Genomic DNA, 13,081 nt, shown 5'->3' on the forward strand with positions numbered 1-13,081 from the left:
AGGCAATTATATCTGAGTAAGTGTAAGGAATGGTCTAATGGTAGAGTCAACATATTTAAATCCTCTTTAAAATCAAGCAGCTCAAAAAGCTTCTTTTGTTGTTAATGTTTACAAAACCAGATGCTAACAGTAGACCCTTCTGTGTTTCAAAGCCCAAGCATCAGACAAGTACAACATGCACTTCAATTATTTTAATGAATTGACACTTGGAGAATGTATCCATTCTGCAACTCCAAAGACCAAAAGTTAAATATATTAAACAGAAGAGGCATACTGAAACCCTTTGCTGAAGACTCCTCACTGCAGAAAACAATTCCCACAGCAGACTAACCATTTCCTGTATTAGTATTTAAAAAAATATTGAAGAAAATATCTCAGTATTCTACTTAGAAACAATATATAAACCTATTGCGCCAGAAAAAAGACCAGAATAAGCACTGTTGATACTCAAAATGCTCACAGCATAGACATGTTTCACTTGAACATGTAGTTTTACAACTGCAGCACAAAATCTATTACTTCCTCATGACTTCAGGTCCACTGAAGTACACTTCATGTCCTCCTTGCAGCTTTGAAAAAGCTATTTAAACATTAAAGGGCACATCTATCTTAATTCTACTCTTTTTTTTAAGGGGGAAAAGACAGGTTTTGCTAACAGAAATTTTTAATTAATTAAAAATAGTTTACAAAATTTGAGGACAGACCTACTTTACCAAAGCAGGAAAATAGGCTAACTAGCAACCAGTCGAAGAATTTGGTTCCGTAAGTAAGTGCACAACTGGTTCATCAAGTCTCTGTTCTGTCCTTCAACCCAGTGCATTTCTACTAACACATCATTTCCTTCTTTCTTCACATTCATTAAACACTTAAAGAGAAAACATCTACTACTTTCTTTGGGGCTTTGTTCTTTTTCAACTGTCAGATTGCTAGCTTCCTCTGAAGGGCAGGTTTCCTCCTTTGCATCACCAGAACCTTTGCCAAGAGATGTTTCTCCCTGCTTTGCTTCCATCTCCTCTTCCTTCACAGGATCACTGTGTTCTTCTTTGGCAGCAGATTCCTCTGGTAGCTCATCACCTGTGGTCAACTGGACATCCTCATTAGGTGCCATAAACCCCATTTCAGAGTCTTCAGTTTTGGGGTTTTCACAGTCCAAATTGTTGCTCACACTCTTCTGGCTGTTCTTTTCCTCTTCCATTGCTTGCAGAATATCTTCAGAAGCTCGAGGAAGCTCTCGTAACTGCCTTATTCTCTCTCGTTTCTTTCTCCTTAAATGAATCCAGGAGTTTTCAATGGCAGTCACAAACAGGCTAACTTCATCTTTTCCACAGGGAACACGTTTATGCTGAACCTATTGCAGAAAACAGCAGAATTTCATTCAATCCTCTCACAGTTATGCTTTCAATTAGAATGTTGTTTTAACATCTAGTATTTCACACTGTACCTTCAGATCAGTGAGAATCTTCTCTACCCAGGCTCTAACCACAGCAATAGCTTCTACAGCATCCCAGCCCATAGCTGCCGCTTTGACGGATAACTCTTTGACTGTAGAAGCCAAGACCATAAATGTAATTGGTTTTCGTGGTTTTTCTAATTTTCTTCTTTTAGAAGGAGGTGACTAGAAGTAGAAAGAAAGAAAACAAATTACAAGTCTATGCAGTATTAGTGGGGTGACTTTTGTACTCAGAAGACTATGATTCTATAAGACATGACGATTAAGAGCCATAATGTAAGCCACTAAACAGTCATTCACACAGCCTGTTTTACTTCACCCTCAAGAGTTTTAGACTAAAACCAGCTAACAGTATCATGCACTTTACACTAGCCTGATGGACAGAGGGAGTTTATCCTCAGATGTTGGGCAAAAAGCTTCATTGGTTCCTTCAGACTGTTAGCTCTCTGTGAGCTGAGAAAATGCAGCTGCACTTGGGAATAGAGGTCAACTGCTAATATCCACACTTTGATCCAAGGTCACTGAAGCTCTACTTGTGTCCTCTATAAGGTTGGTTATTGTCTATACCTATCTTCAAGTATATGAACATCCAGATCCAAAAAAGCAACTGGCTCACATTTAAGGTGAACGAGCTCCACATACATTCATGTAGTCAAGTCTGAGTTAGACATGATCGTAACTATTTGGTAACAGAATCTACATGTTAAATTAAAACTGAGTTCTCAAAAGGAAGCTTAAATTCAAATCCAGCCCCAAACTTAGCACATTTTTATTACTACTAAACTGCTCTCATATTACAAATTATCCTTACTTTCACTGAAACCCATAGGAAGTTCCTACACTGGCTTCCTTTTCCCACCCTGAACCTGGGTCACTCATGAATCACTTGTAACAACTGCTAACAGACCACCAGCCAGCTAAGAAATTCCACTGTCCATACAGCCCAGCACATCCAATGTTCCAATCCAAAGAAGACCAGTTTGTATCACAGTAGTTATAGCTCATTAGCCCCTTCCTAAGCAAGAGGCACAATCACCAAGCAAATCAGGTTAAGCTACTTACAGGTACTTGTACATCATCATAGAAACTCCATGCCAGTGCCCATCTCATGGTGCGTCCTTGACAGAATTCAGTATGAGTAACTTTAGGAACCTGTGCAAAGAAGTAACACAAAACTTCATTTCAGATTCACAAACAACATTGCTCTGCTGCACACATTTTTAAACAAAGCATATTTTCCCGTGACAGAAATGGAAATTCTTTCTGATACAGCTCAGAGACATTTGGGCCACCTGAAGTTGGTTAGTGCCAAGCCTGATACCACTGCCCACTACTCTTTATCTGCTCCAAAAAAATCAAATCTGCATTTACACTGCCTTTAAATCTAAAACTCAGATGTTACTGTTGTCTAGTCTTTCCATGCATGGATGCTGTAAGGCATTTATGTATGGTATGGAGAATGTGTTAAATACTAGCAAGGATAAAAATCAACCATCCCACTTCACTCTGATAAGCAGCTCCAAAGCATAAGCCCAAGGCCTGCATAGAAGGAGAAAAAAAGGGAAAAAAAATCTGCTACTTTTGAAAAAAGAGAGAGGAAAAAACTGTCTCTATACTAGAACTTTTCCTGTCTTTCTATCAAAATTTCCAATAAATACAGCAAATGTTAGGACAGTCTGAACAATGAGCAGACTTTCTGCAATATTTCTGCTGCATCCTAATGTGAACCACAACACAATATGTGCTTCGTTAAAACAAACGTATTCTCGGCTCTGATGCAAAAAAGATTACAAACCTGAACAAAAAGAAAAATACAAAAGGAAACAAGGTTTGCAATGATTTCTCTAACTTTACTAAGGCTGAGGTGCAACAGTTCAAGGACAGAGATGAAAATCAGATGCTTGAAATTTTGTGCCTAGCTCAGCGTCTGCTTTTAGCATGGAATTTACAGATTCCCTATGGCCTGTAATTCATCTTTCTGGGAACTGATTTTATCATGTATTCTCTTTCCTACCCCCATATATAAGGACAGATCTCATGATCACTTTCTGTGTATGGAAATGCTATGCTATGCTTCCTCCAGAAAGCCATCAAAATGAGAATAGCAGCACAAGGTTCAATTTTACTTGGTGCCAGAACTGTACACAAACAAAACAATGCTGTCACTTAAATCATTTTCCAATTTCTTCTATCAACAAAATTGCTAGATTTCATGTAAGCTAAGAGGAAAGAAAGTTAGATTTATTTTTTTTTACAACAACCCTATGAGGCTATTTTGAAGCAGGAACCCTGCAGGTTCTAGAATGGATGAAGACATGCTTCAGCACACAATGAAGACAAAAACCTGGAGACAGTATTTGCTACCTATCTGTCAGCTTTGAATCTACAATAACTAAATCTTAACTGTTTCCCTAACAAGGCATTGCAGTTCCTTCTTGTAATAAAAACTCAGTAAAATAATTCTACAATAATTACCCAAGTGCACTGAAACGTTGTATATATCGTATAGAACATATACAGGGTATCTATGGACTCTGTACAAACTCACCCCCTGGATTCGAAGTTCTTCTTTCAGTGGTGCTAAACTGCATTTCTTTCCCAGCATGCAACTGTACCATCTGCAGAGAACAGATTAACCAAGTGTTTTACAAATAGAGATCAACTGAAAATGGCAACTACCAGTAAGAACTACTTGGAGCAGAAAGCTGCCAGAACAATAGGAGATTTAAAACCAAAACAACAACAACAACAAAAATCACACTTAAACGGAGTGTGGCACAACAAACTTAAGACCAGAAGGCCCAAAGACAGATTGGACAGGGAAATCTTTTTGACCTTTTAGGAAATACATTAAGACTATTACTGAAACAATACCTAAACAACCAAGAATTTTGTTTCAATAAGTGACCCTAGTTATGTGGAAGATGTTACACCTTACAAGAATTTGTCCCAATTTCTCCACTTTCTTTGGAGAGTGAATCAGAATAAAAAGGAATAATCAACTATTGACAAGCACTTGTACCTCTACTCCTCCTGCTCACCATTAACTTCCTTATCCAGCTTTCCATAAACTAACCCATATTTCATGAGGAAAAAACCAGGGGGAAAAAGCGAAAGAAATTCATTTTCCCACTTCTGGTGAAGCTTACCCTTCCACACAGCTCCACATCTTCAGTATCTCCAAATATTACAGCTCTGTTCTTCATCTAAATTATCATTCAAGCTCTACAACCCCCTCTTCCATATTTTTTGATTACTGGATCCAAAAAGCTTACTCATAAATACATATATGTAATGTATTGAAGGACAAAAATCAGAATTCCCACTATCAAGGGACAGTTTTTTCAAAAGTATGCACCTAAACTGAGGGCAAGCACTTTAAATTGTTCACATATACAAATTAAATATTCTGTACATTAAAAAAAAAGGATTATCAGGGTGACAATTAGATGAGGTTCTATGCAATGCTCTGCCTAGAAGGGTCTAAACAAGACAAAAGTAAAACATTTCTTGAACATAGAAAAGGCAAGCTGTATTTCCTTTCTTAGGGCACTGATGTACCTATTTTACACACGTAAAATTCTGGCAGTTGTATTTTAGAAGGATATTTAAAAAATAATTAAAAAAAGGAATTTTCCAGAACAGCTATAGATATTAACCTACAACACAGGGGGAGTGAAAACCTGATAGTCAGAAAACTGAACTGATGTGCTATCTGCTTATGTTCTCCTAAAGAAAGCATCACTATATTCACCCAAGACAGTACAACAGTGCCATTTAGTAGGCAAAGCTGCTAGTTACCAAAACTCAGCCAGGAAAAGATAGAAACTTTTAGGTAATGAACAGATAATTAGGCAATGTCATAAACTCTCCTCCATCCCAGAATGAGCCTTGACTGTCTTTAGCAAGTGTCTGCTATTTTAGCTGCAAGTACATCATGGCTAGGCTTCGCGAACGAAGATTTGGGAAGGGCTCTGCCCAACAAGTGTCACTCATATGGGGTTTTTTTGTCTGCTTTTAAATACCTCCAGCAATTAGTTCTAATTGTTTGATGCTCAGGAACGATTACTGATGTGCATGTATCATTAAACAAACCAAACAGATACCACTGGACTACAGCTACATACCTTACTTAAAATATCATTTTCACATGATTTTTGCCAAACATGAAGGTAAAAGGTGTTTGGTTTGGGGGTTTTTTAACTGGAACCAAAAGCACTTACCGTAACCGCTTTTTAAGTTGAAGACTATCATGAATAATTCTTTTGACAAATTCTAGTTCTCCTCCCTCAGCCATGATTTCTGTGATACCTCCAGTATTTACAGAACTGGGAGGGGGACGCCGTGGATTTCGAGAATTTACTCCCTGGATAAAATAAAAAGGAACATTTGACATGAATATTTAATGAAATGTTCGTCTTGTTTTGTTCACTGCTTTCTGTCTTTAGTCTTTAGTTGGTACCAAGCATCACCACCTCTAGTTATCCTCCCCCCAGCAGCACCACAGATAATAGACAAAGATATATTCCAAATAAGCATAACAGTGAAATTGCTACAATCTCAAACCTAAGTAAGCTACTTGCCACACATCAGGATCCTGCTAATATGAAATATGTGGTTCCAATACGTGTAAGACATGCTGACTACATGCATCTACACAATTACAAACTACAGTGTTTTATTACATCTTAAATCTTTATTCTACTGGCCTATATTATAGAGTTACACTTCTGACTGCATTCAGTGGGTATTGCAAGACCTGCTCTGAGCTGTATGATACTGTCTACATCACTAAGGAAACAAAAAATACAGATAAGCATAATGCCAGAAACTAATTCCTCTGCACCACTGTTATGCAGCAGGCACTTGATTACAGATTTACTAGCTGTCTAGTTTCCAAACTAATTCTCTAAGACAGTAAGAACTTGTGCAATTCTACAGCTCATCCTCCACTTTCGGAAAGGTAACAGTTAAGTTTTCAAAATTCCCTTGGGGCCACGGGGTGAGGAGGGAGAAGACTTAAACGCTATTTCATAGTGATCTGGGATTTTCCAATTCAGCTGCCCCAAGTAAAGAGGTTAAAAATTGTTGCTACCTTCCCACTAACAGAATACTGAAGTACAGGCAACATTCAGTTTGTGAGTTTACCTTTGCTTCCAGCTGGTTGGCAAAAAAGGGGGGGTTGCACATGCAGAAATCATAAATGATCTCAGATTCTTCCTTCAGTGCATCCATTAGGAGTGTCTTCTGTGGTACCTTAACCACTATTAGAAAATGTGAATTTGGTCAGTAAGGAACTTCATATTCTATCTAGCATGCCACACACATTACACATTGTATAAAAGCTGTACTTTCTAAACAATACTTTCTATAAAAGACATGTAACAAATATTAGCATGCAAATAAAGACTTCAGGTTGAGGATCTGCATACAAACAGCTTGTATATTTATACACAGCAGCAGAACCACAAGTCTGTTTAAAACAGTACGGACTGCATGAGTTATACTGAGTTCTCCAATACAACCACAAATGAGCTTTAAGGGCTTCCAACTACAGGCACCACAGCTTCTCATGAGGCATGCTCCTTTTGTCAGCCTTTTTTCCAGTATAGTGAAACCCAACCACACCACTAAAAGTCCTGTGATGGCAGCAGTTAACAGAAATCTCTCAGTGTTCTCCAAATCAAGTTCTGGATTTCAAGACTGACGTGGACAATAGACTAAGATATACTGTTCATAAGGATGCTTCCAAAATCCAACAGAAGCAAAGTTTTTATTTCAGAGCTGATAAAATGCTTTTTAGTACACTGAGTTCCTACAGAAAATTTTCCAAGATCATTCCAGAGCAATTCTGGCATACTGCTATTGCTACCACAGGCATTGTTAGGACCTCATTCAGAAATGAGGAAAAAGAACTCTATCTGTACAAGATATGCCTATGTGGCAGTGTCAGGCAATTATCCAAGGGGAGCACTCTAGGTCACTTAGCAGCAGAAACAGCACAAACACTAAGAAATACTTCAGTAACAGACAAGAAATTCAGAGATAAAAACACCCCAGGATGAAGTTTAACTTTCAGTTTTAGTGAGGAAGAATAGTTCTGTATCCACACATCCCATGCTAGATGAGCTGGTTTTTTGGTTTAAGCACACAAGGGCCTCAGTGAATATTCTGCTTCAGTAAAAACAGTTGAGCGTGTATTTGGAAGGAACACAGACTCTGATACGCCACTGAACACGGCAAAAATACGTCACAACATTTGTATACTGATAAACACCTTATTACATCATACCTTTTATAAGATCAGACAAGTTATTCTGTTCCACATTCTTCTTGGCATAATTGAAGCACATGTCATCCACTTCTGTTGCAAGAAAATACCAGCCATTTAAGGTTGCTCCGAGTAATGGGTATATGCAAGATGCCCCTGTCCCTGCAGGAGTGAAAATCCATGAGAAAGGCAAAGTAAGTCTCTGGTGTTATACCTAGTGTGGCTGTCAACTATGTACTTTTTACAACAAAAAGAACTAACTTCACAAAACGCTGATTACTGATCATCTACTACTCAGATCTTTAGTGAGCTTTATTTTCATAATTTGAAAAATAACATTGTCAAATATGCACTTTTAGTAACATAAAGAATTTAATAATCTGGAATAAATTTCTAGTAAATTATTAACTTTGTTTTAAGCTATTTTCCTTCTGTACAACAGTGATTAATTTATATACAGAAAGCCAAATACATTATGGTTTTACTAAAGCAAATTTTAGTTTTACTACCACATATATCTCTTCTGCATTTTTCTATTATCTATCACAAATAATTTACTTTGATTCATAGAGCAACCACAGAAAAAATTCTGTTCCATCAGACTTTCTCGGATGCCCAAAACTATCAAAAAACCACAAGTACCAATTAAGATAACTAAAAAGACAGACAAACGGACAAAAACTTGGTAACAGAGAGATGCTAGCACAAAACAGTTACAGCACATCTAGGTGGTCAAATTACCAGTAACTATTAAATTCAGGATTAAAGGGAATGGATACAAGGGAAAGGTATCCCACCACCACCACAAAACTTGAGTTTAGACATATATCAAGAATCTGTTATACTGACTTATTGAAACATCCATGACAATGTCTGTCAGTAGGCAAAAGCATGGGGTAATTTCCAGCACTGCTGTAACATCTCTCTTGGATGACTTACTGCCTTCCCAGAGCTGGAACATCAAAGCTCATGCAAACTCAAACTGAAGATTTTGCAGTATGTGGAGGACTTAGAGGATCTGTCTCTTCTACCCAGCCACCTACCATGATGAAGTTCATAGAAATATTTTCAAAACTGAAAACTAATATCAAATGCATAGAAGCTGGCTAAGAAATTTAAGTTATAAAAGGAAAGCATCTGTGCACACAGCATGTGATTGATACAAACCTGGTATCCAGCATAACTCCAGCTAAAAATACAAGTCAGCAAATTTCAGGAGATAGAAAAATTCCATTACAAAAAGTCGTGCTAGCAAATGCCAAGAAAATAGAAATGTAAAATCTGGCACAGTTACCCAGATTCCTGAATCCAAGCTTTGAGGAAGTCAGTGTTTTAATTTTAATGTCAAGCATTAAAACATGGGTTGGAAATTAAATTCCAGCTTCTCTCAGTTTCATTATGAGTTTTCTTCAGCACAAAACAATCTTCGAACACAAGCCTTCGAAACTGTAAAGGGAGATTCTACTGACAAAATAAAAGATGTGAACTAAATTCAAATGTACTTCTACTGCTGCCTTTTAAATAAGTCACATAGAATAACCAAAAATTTGGAATCCAAATGCCAATTTTATTATTTGTATGCGGAAGTTCCTACAGAGCTTGCCTTTTTTGTTTGTTTGTTTCTAATGAAAAGCAAATTATGTGTATCCGTGTACATCTTATAAATTCACATTTCTACTGAGTAACTGTTTACATTAAACTGCTGCCTAATCTAAATATTGTCCTCCTATTACCCAATAATCCAGACTGAAACTGAAGAAACTACACTGGAAAATAGCATCCATCTGCTGATGCTTAGACCACTTTAAAGAACATTCTTCTACAATAAACAGGAAAGCTTTGACCATCTACAACCAAAATACAGCTTCACTAGCATTTGCCCTGTTTTCTAATTAAGCCTTTTCTACAATTTAGTTTATGAAAATAGACAAATTGAAATAAATTAAAATAAAAATCAGAGTTTAAAAAGGACAGATCATTCACCTGTCAAAATACCCATAAAAGTAGAAAAAATGTTATTAAATGGAACACTAGAAAATATTGCTATGCAACTCACAAACTCTCTTGTGCAGACATTCAAAAGCAAAATCAATAGATTACGAATTAAACACAATTCACTGGTTAGAACATTGAGAAGAAATATGATATTTTCTTTTTTTTAATTCTTGTAGAATGACATTTTTGCCTGTAATAGAAGCAGCCTAATTTTTGTGTACCACAGAACGCTCAAGAGAATTCAAGGATCCAAAAAGCCAAACTCAAACTTTTTTTTGTATCTCAAACTTCACGCTTCCCTGTGGGTGTGCAACAAATTATACCCGCTAGTGCCGCTGACGGGAAACAATGAAATAAACATTTTGTTTTGCCAAGTACCTATGTCGATGCCTCGCCTCAGCACTTGCTTCTCAGCATCCTGGTGGCCGATGAGATCCTCAACCCAGTGGATGTAGTTGAGCCTCAAGGGGACGGTGGGAATGAGCCTTTCCACGGGGATATCGATGGTAAGCCCGAAATCCTCCTTCAGCAGGGTGCACGTCAGAGCCCTCACTGCCTCGGGGTCCTTGAAATTCAGGCTGAAAGGCACAGGCAGCGTTTTTAAGGGCGCCCGGGGGCGGACACACACACGGGCGCCTGCCCAGCCCAGCCCAGCCCAGCCCAGCCCAGCCCAGCCCAGCCCAGCCTATCCAATCCAGTCCCATCCCATCCCGCCCCGGCCGTACCTCACCCTGCCGGCGAGGGTGGTCTGCACGTGCTGCTGGAACTCGGGGTACTTGCCGGCCAGGTATGCGAAGTCAGGCGGCTTGTCCTTGTAGCGGTTGCGGGCGTGCATAGACTTGTTGAGGGCCATGGCGGGCCGGGCTGTAGCGGGCCGGGAGCGCTGCGCTGTGCCGCCCGGCCCCGCTCCCGGCGCGCACCGCGGCCCCGCGGGCCGTACCAAGGCGCGGCAGGCGGCGGGGGGGGCAGCCTGGCTCCGCCCCGATCAGACCATCGCCTGCCGGGCAGGGGGGGACTCCCGTCTGTTGGGACGGAGAGTCTACCAATGTGTTTCCATAGAATCATGGAATGTTGCGGATTTGGAAAGGACCTTAGAGATCATCTAGTGCCAACCCCCCCTGCCATGGGCAGGGACACTCTCCACTATACCAGGTTGCTCAGAGCCCCATCCAACCTGGCCTTGAGCACTGCCAGGGATGGGGCATCCACAATCTCCCTGAGCAACCTGTTCCAGTGCCTCACCAAGCTCACAATAAATAATGTCATCCTAATATCCAGCCTAAATTTCCCCTCTTTCAGTTTGTACCCATTACTCCTTGTCCTGTCACTACAGTTCCTGACAAACAGTCCCTGTAGCCTCCTTCAGATACCGGAAGGTTGTTATGAGGTCTCCATGCAACCTTCTCTTCTCTACACTGAATAGTCCCTACTTTCTCAGCTTGTCTTCATAGGGGAGGTGCTCCAGCCCTCTCATCAACTTCGTGGCCCTCCTCTGGACTTGCTCCAACAGTTCCATGTCCTTCTTATGCTGGGGACACCAGAACTGTACACAGTACAATTGTAATGTAAATGTTCTCTATTCGGGCATCATCGCTTCAGTGTTAGCTGCTCAATTAGTAGAAAGGCAAATAAATAAAATTACAGAAACAGTTGTGTTTTTCTGGCGGCTGCTCTGAGGCTCACAGGCAGCAGCGTGAGGAACCTCCACTCCCACAGTCATATATATATTACCCACCCAAGTCACCGTCATTACCTTGAGGAGAATTTCAGTGTTCTCGGAAACACTTTGTAGCCATGGATTTCTGTAAAACTCCTGCATGAGGCCACTGGCAACCAAGCAGTTGCTTGTGGCTTATGTTGTGCCATGACCTTTGAAACACGTGGATTTTAAATGATGGATTACATGGTTTGAAGTGTGGGGGGAAAAAAAAAACCCAAGACTTAGAAGATTTCTGAGAATTTCCCCAGTTTAAGCACAGTTTCAATCTACAGCATGTACTTCTAATAGTTACAATGCTGCTGTGCTTGTTGAAGTTATGAAAACAAGTGTATTACAGTGAGCTTTGTACTGTCTCTGATTTAAAAAAACAAACAAACAAAAAATCATCCTCAATTAAAATAGTGTGTAGGCATAGCAAAACAAAGCCTCAAACTGGGAATTAAAAGTGACTTCAGTTTCCAGCTTTGCCATCGACTGTCAGGAATTTCCAGGTTTCAAGTAGGAAACCTTCAAGTGGAATAGCCTTAACATGATGCTTTGGTTCCTCAGAAAAAAACATGTAAGATTAACATTAAAGTTTAACCTATTATTATTCTTTTATTTAAAGATATTTTCCTGTTTAAAAAGCCAAATACAAATCAAATTTACTCATTGCATATTGTTTAAAAATTCACTTTAAATGTGCTAGCATCCCCTTTAACTCTTGAATATCTGAGAAGACCTGCAACTGGATTTAATTTCAGTCCCACTTCCTGCCCTCAACTAGCTTGTTGTCATTTGAGGTCAGCTAAGGTTTACATACAAAAGCACATAAAAGTTGGGTGGTTTTCCTAAAAAATAAATGAGACCACCAAGCCACCCATGCTTGCCACTTTTGGAAGTTATTCACCACCTTCTGCCCCCATCCACAGTCCCAGAAAAGAAGCTGATATGAACAAAACCAGAACGGAGATAAAAATATTAATTTTAATTCAGAGAATTTAGTGTATTTACAATAGAAAGTTTCTCTCTGGTCAAGGGATGAGAGACTAAAAAAAACTGATGTCACAAATGTGTGGACAACCTGCATCTGATGCAGGCTGATTGATTTTGCTACTTTTGGTTCACCCAGGGTAATAGCAGTGAGAAAATGACGGTGAGAGCCTGGACATGGTACCAAATGGCTCTCACACCCAAGCAGCAATCACAGAATGCAGTTCAGGAAGTAGTGTGAAGTTATTCAACAGTTGCTAAAATATATATACAGACACATACACAGTCCCATTTGCAGTTAGATTAGATTCATTGAATCATTCAGCTAGATAAGCAGGTAGACGTGAGCCTACCAACCTGCATGGAAGTGCAGATTTGCAGAGGTGCTCATGCTACCAGGTGCATAGGTACCATCTCACCCAGACATATGCATACATTCCTTCCCACTCTGGACAAACACACAGGCAGGTGTTTTGTTAATGTTAACTTACATGGTTTCTAGGTATAGAAAAAAACTCAGAAAAAAAAGCACCAACTCTCTCATCTGACTCACTGGCTCAGAACACTTACTCCTCTGGAGCCTGAGGGAAATGGTGTGTAAAGGATACCATTCTCCCGTTTCTCACAGAGAGCCACCACTTCGGAATCTCAATGAGTCTTTTGCCACAGCGAT

The 13,081-nt window shown here is 39.5% G+C and overlaps 1 protein-coding gene across 1 annotated transcript; it reads right to left on the reverse strand.

Annotated features, from left to right (window-relative positions):
- Positions 1–646: 646 nt before the first annotated feature.
- METTL16 (methyltransferase like 16) lies at positions 647–10,619 on the reverse strand. Its single transcript, XM_027730326.2, has 9 exons — positions 10,442–10,619; positions 10,095–10,294; positions 7,743–7,883; positions 6,599–6,714; positions 5,674–5,816; positions 3,999–4,068; positions 2,513–2,602; positions 1,442–1,615; positions 647–1,348 (listed from the first exon to the last, which is right to left on the reverse strand). Exons 1-9 carry the CDS (start codon positions 10,567–10,569, stop codon positions 731–733), a joined length of 1,680 nt encoding a protein of 559 aa, XP_027586127.1. The 5' UTR covers positions 10,570–10,619; the 3' UTR covers positions 647–730.
- Positions 10,620–13,081: the final 2,462 nt, after the last annotated feature.

This window comes from Pipra filicauda, unplaced genomic scaffold (assembly GCF_003945595.2).
Source record: "Pipra filicauda isolate LSUMZ 115617 unplaced genomic scaffold, ASM394559v2 scaffold69_size3009148_pilon, whole genome shotgun sequence".
Taxonomy (NCBI): domain Eukaryota; kingdom Metazoa; phylum Chordata; class Aves; order Passeriformes; family Pipridae; genus Pipra; species Pipra filicauda.

What these genes read in the sequence shown, in the direction of transcription:
- METTL16 (XM_027730326.2), bottom strand. Translation starts at nt 10,569, where the DNA reads ATGGCCCTCAACAAGTCTATGCACGCCCGCAACCGCTACAAGGACAAG. An exon ending in GAGGCGAGGCATCGACATAG is followed by an intron (nt 7,884 to 10,094) that starts GTACTTGGCAAA and finishes TCACTCCTGCAG; the next exon opens with GGACAGGGGCATCTTGCATA. An exon ending in CAACTTAAAAAGCGGTTACG is followed by an intron (nt 4,069 to 5,673) that starts GTAAGTGCTTTT and finishes TGTTCTCTGCAG; the next exon opens with ATGGTACAGTTGCATGCTGG.